Source organism: Lipotes vexillifer, unplaced genomic scaffold (assembly GCF_000442215.2).
Source record: "Lipotes vexillifer unplaced genomic scaffold, Lipotes_vexillifer_v1.1 scaffold1312, whole genome shotgun sequence".
Classification (NCBI taxonomy): Eukaryota; Metazoa; Chordata; class Mammalia; order Artiodactyla; family Lipotidae; genus Lipotes; species Lipotes vexillifer.
The window spans coordinates 808,904-813,524 of NW_006786207.1; the positions used below are offsets into that span (position 1 = coordinate 808,904).

General features: G+C 46.4%; 1 protein-coding gene across 4 annotated transcripts in view; it reads left to right on the forward strand.

Moving 5' to 3' along the window:
- NOS1AP (nitric oxide synthase 1 adaptor protein) overlaps positions 1–4,621 on the forward strand; it is a 314,198-nt gene that overhangs the window by 225,119 nt on the left and 84,458 nt on the right. For 2 of the 4 annotated variants that reach the window (XM_007458420.1, XM_007458421.1), the window contains exon 4: positions 3,811–3,884. In XM_007458420.1, coding sequence (XP_007458482.1) covers positions 3,811–3,884 — 74 coding nt within the window. The remainder of the gene's footprint in view (positions 1–3,810; positions 3,885–4,621) is intronic. The other 2 variants (XM_007458419.1, XM_007458422.1) reach the window with 1 other exon arrangement.

Here is a 4,621-nt window from a genome sequence, read left to right on the forward strand (position 1 = left end):
TTTCCCTCAAAAGCACTCAAAGAGATGCTGACAGCTTTAAAGATGTATCCCCTCCTCCTTTCCGCTTCTCTTCCCCGCCTCCACCTCCTTTTCCACTCCCACTTGGACTTGAAATGTCTTCATTTCCTGGCATATGTTGGAAACCATAGCTCATTGAGGATAGTGGGTAGCAAAACTGAAAATTTCCTCACATAGCTACCAAGACTCCAAGGCTTATTTCCAAGCGCGAAAAAAAAAAAAAAAAGTGGTTTTCAGGTGTAACTTGGAGTTGTGTGAGTTTTCTGCAGACTATAATTACCATTCAATAATATGTCTCTGTTTTATGGTTGAAGCCAACTTTGATTTATAATCCCATAAAGGTAGATCAGTAGCTTTTCTTCCTGTTTTCTTTCTCTCGCTAACCTTTTTTTTTCTAAAATTTTTTCCTTAGAAGAATGTTTCCATGGAGAAAAGTGAGGAGGGGGTGATCTCTTTGTGCGTGTGTTTTTTTCTCTCCAACGTTTGAAAAATGGAGATGTGTAAAACAACGTCAGAGCAAAGAGAAGAATCAAATCGTTTTTAAGACACGCATTGCCTCCCTCTGAGTTACGGTATTCAGATAATACCATGTTGACTCTGAATTGTACCAGAGTACCTGTACGGGTCAAAAATCAGGAGAACTTGATTCTAGTCTTGACTGGGCTCTTAACTAGGGGGACACTTCGCTCAAGAAACTGCACTGCTCTGCGTCTTATTTGAAAGATGGTGGGATAGGAAGGATATTGAGTGTGTGGCAAGGAGGAGTGGAGAGGCTTTAGTTATCAAAGTGTTGGAGCGTCATTCAGGCATTGAGGAGATTGGGTTAAAATGCTCCATCCACATTTGCCTTAGGTTCTTGAATAACTGAAACATTGTTGAGTCCCGTCTACCCTCCAGACCCTTTGAGTTATTTTGATAATTTCCGTATCTCTGCATAGATTGAATGGACTCATGCAAGGATTACTGCAAGACCTTTAAAGGGAGATCTAATGGGATTTTATGGACTTTACTTAAATGGATTTTAATGGGATTTTCAGAAAAGGAAAATTAGTAAGTGAAAAGACGTTTATTATTTTTGGTCAGGATATTCTATACCGATGCTGATATCACTTTAAAAAGGAAAGTATTTTCTGCCTGCTGTGGACCCTTCTGAGGTTCCTCAATAAATTAACACAAGGTTCCCTGGGAGTCTGGTCTCTCCATCCTTCTCATGTCTTCCAGAGAAAGAAAAATATTTATTGTGTATTTTTTTGCCTCATTATTCTTTCTTTTTGATGAATGTATTAGTTGCATTCCTTGGACTTGCAAGGAGGAGCCGTGCCCAGATCAGCTTTAACAGAGGCTTATTTCAGGCTAGGCGGAAACATGGGCTGGCACACAATGCTTCCTCTTCCTCAGCGGTGCAGTCTGTCTGAGTGGAAAGTATGCAGCTGGTCACAAAAACCACCTACCATTCCTGGGGGTTCAGCCTAGGCTCCGTCTAGGACTTGGTCGTCTCCAGAGAGAGGATGTGAGTGGGTGGACCTGGGTCGTCTCATCGTGGTGCTCAAGGACTAGGCAGGTCTGGCCAGCCCCTCCGTGACACGTGACCTTCCTCATGTGCAGTCGGCTGCTGATCCTGAGCTCCGTCAGTCACGGCTGGCTTAGCAAGGATGGCTCATCAGATGCACGCAGCATGAGCTAAGTCACCCACACTCAGAAAGAACCCTCTCTGGGGCTGCTTTCCTCCGAGGGGGGCAGTGGGTGTGGGCAGCTTCTCAGAGTTTTATGGACTTTTCAGTGCACTGAGTTATTAACTCTTGTGTTAACTTTGAAAATTACATCAGAGCAGCAAGGACTCTTATGAGCAGACTTTCTTTTTTTATTGTTTGTTTGTTTGTTTTATGGTACGCGGACCTCTCACTGTTGTGGCCTCTCCCGTTGCGGAGCACAGACTCCGGACGCGCAGCCCCAGCGGCCATGGCTGACAGGCCCAGCCGCTCCGCGGCATGTGGGGTCTTCCCGGACCGGGGCACGAACCCGTGTCCCCTGCATTGGCAGGTGGACTCTCAACCACTGCGCCACCAGGGAAGCCCAAGCAGACTTTCTTGATAGTAAGAACATGAGAAAACTGAGGCTCGATTCCCTCAGAAGCAGAGCAGCCTCTGCTGTTAGTCATCCAGGTGTTTAGTTCACAGTGGCTGTTTATTGAGTAACACCAGGGGTGGGCCTTGGCCAGGGACAGTGCTTAATGGGATCACCACTGGTTGGCTGTCTTTAGTGTCAGGAGAGCCTTCCTGTGCCAGGCCTGAGACTTCAGAGGACTATGCTGTATGTGAAAGAGATCCTCCTGGTGGGGATTTCAATTTATACCTTTTCTCTGGTATAGAAGAATAGCTCTCAACCCTAGGGTCACATCCCAGTCACCTGAAATGTTTGTTAAAAGCTACAGATTACTGGGCCTCACGTGAGCTTAGACCCATCATACGAATGACTCCAAAGAGTTGGAGCCCTGGCATCTGGAGTTTTTAAAAAAACATACAAACCAGACTTTCACTTTTTGGATGGGTGTATTTTTCTCTATTCTTCCTGCTAAAGTACAACTGAAAACCCTGGACATTATCTGTAAAACAAACGTAAAGGTGGGGCAAGGCAGACTGTCTGGGGACGCATGGCATCACGCAGCCATGAGCTCCCTGAGGTTAGTTTTAATCTCATACATCCCAGACTCGGAGCCGAAGAAGCCTGCAGCCTGGATATGGCACAGAACCCCAACAAAGCCTGCTCTCTCTCTAGCCAAAGGAGGAGGGAAGGGACGGCATAGCAAGGCAGAAAACTTCCAGCCAGACAACACAGAAAAACGGGCTCCCCACCACCCAGGCCAGCAAAGACCGTGAGTGGGAAGCCTAGACTTCCCCTTTGCCAGGAGTAACAAGGGATTCCAGGCTCTCCAGCTAAGAGGAGTGCAGGGACTTTCACCCCTTCCAGCTGGTAATGAGCCCCCTACCCCCTTTCTCTTCCATGGGGAGCTGAGTGTGTTCTTCCCCAGGTGTCCTGAACAGCACTGCCCCTGTGACAAAGGCCAGTGAAGGTGGAGCAGAATCCTCTGTCCCTGCACCTACGGCTGGGACCTGAGGGCATGTGGTGGCTGCTTCTCCAACATGTTGGGGTGCTACTGGCCTCATCAAGCATCTGGGGTCGCCAGTACTGCCCCAGAATCCTCTCCCCCCACCTTCCTACATCCTCATTCCTGTCCTCATCCCCAGCTGCTTAGGGATCTGTCTCCTTTGTGTTCACAGAAAGTTAGGTTCAAAGCCAGATGAGTATCCTCTTATTGGCGGCTGTAAATGTACTAGTTAGCTTGCCAGGCTTGTGTGCAGCCTTTTCTCCCGCTCTTTAAGGGAGGGAGGCTGGGGTCCACATATCATTTGCAGTTGATGGCATCATTCAGTCTCTATGACCCCTTCTCCCTTTTGTTCTCCCTGCCTCTCCTGTTCCTCTGGAGTAATGTATGATCTTTTATTTTTCCTTGGTGATTTCTCCATGAAAGTATGATTTAGATTGCAGTCTCCTGAGACCCCTTGGCCCCTGCCTACCCTCTGCACCCGTGAGAGACACTCTCCTAAAGTGCTTGAAGGAAACTGATCAGACCAGATACTTGACATTTTCCACTTGTTCTTTTGGAGCAGTCGACTCCGGGCCTCTTAGAGGGAACAAGGCCAGAAGCAAATGCATGTGTTTGTATAAGCATTAGTAGCTCAATGTGTGCCCTGGTTCTGTAGCTGAGGACAAGCCTAACTTATTCATTTACAGCTTCTTTTATTGCAGAAAAAGGAGTGGACGTGGGATGAGAGCAAGATGCTGGTGATGCAGGACCCTATCTACAGGTAAGAGCCCAGTCCCCAGGGTACACCTGTCCTCTCTGGGAGCCATCTGTTGGGTTGGTGGGGCCAGACAAATTAAAATAAATTTCTCCTTTTTCCCTCCTGAGACCTGTTGTTTCTGTAGATGTAAGTACAAGGAGCAAATCTGCCCTATCTTTAAGAAAGAGAGGAAAATTCTTCTAATGCTCAGTAGCACTAAGGGAACTGTGAAGGATTTCTGCTTGATGTTTAATGCAAGTCTTTAAGTTGTCACTTGAGACCTTTTCATTTTGCGCTAGTTTTATTTTAACTGAAATTTCTTTTTTTTTCACTTTTTTTTTATTTAACTGAAATTTCATAATTGCATATATGTTGATAAAAATGAGAGAACTGAGTTTTCCCATTACGCTGTACTTATAAATTCCCCACAGTTATCTGTTCTTCCTTTCTGCCCCTTCAGAAACTGAGCATAGATAAGGGGGTTATGATCATTTGAGACAGCAGAAAGTCACATATAAAATCCATAGAAATTGCTTTTACAATGAGACTGGTATTCCTGTTCAGATTAGAGGACTGCCGTTCATGTGTACTCTCTGGGCAGAGGTATACCTGATAGCAATACATACACAAAGCCAGGGCCCTCCTGGGACCCACGCAGGGCCTTGATTCATCTGTGTCATTCTTCTGTCCTAAATCTCTGCTGACCAAGCCCTATCCCACCTCTTACTCCTTCCTGTTTTCTTCACTGGCCGGGGGGGGGG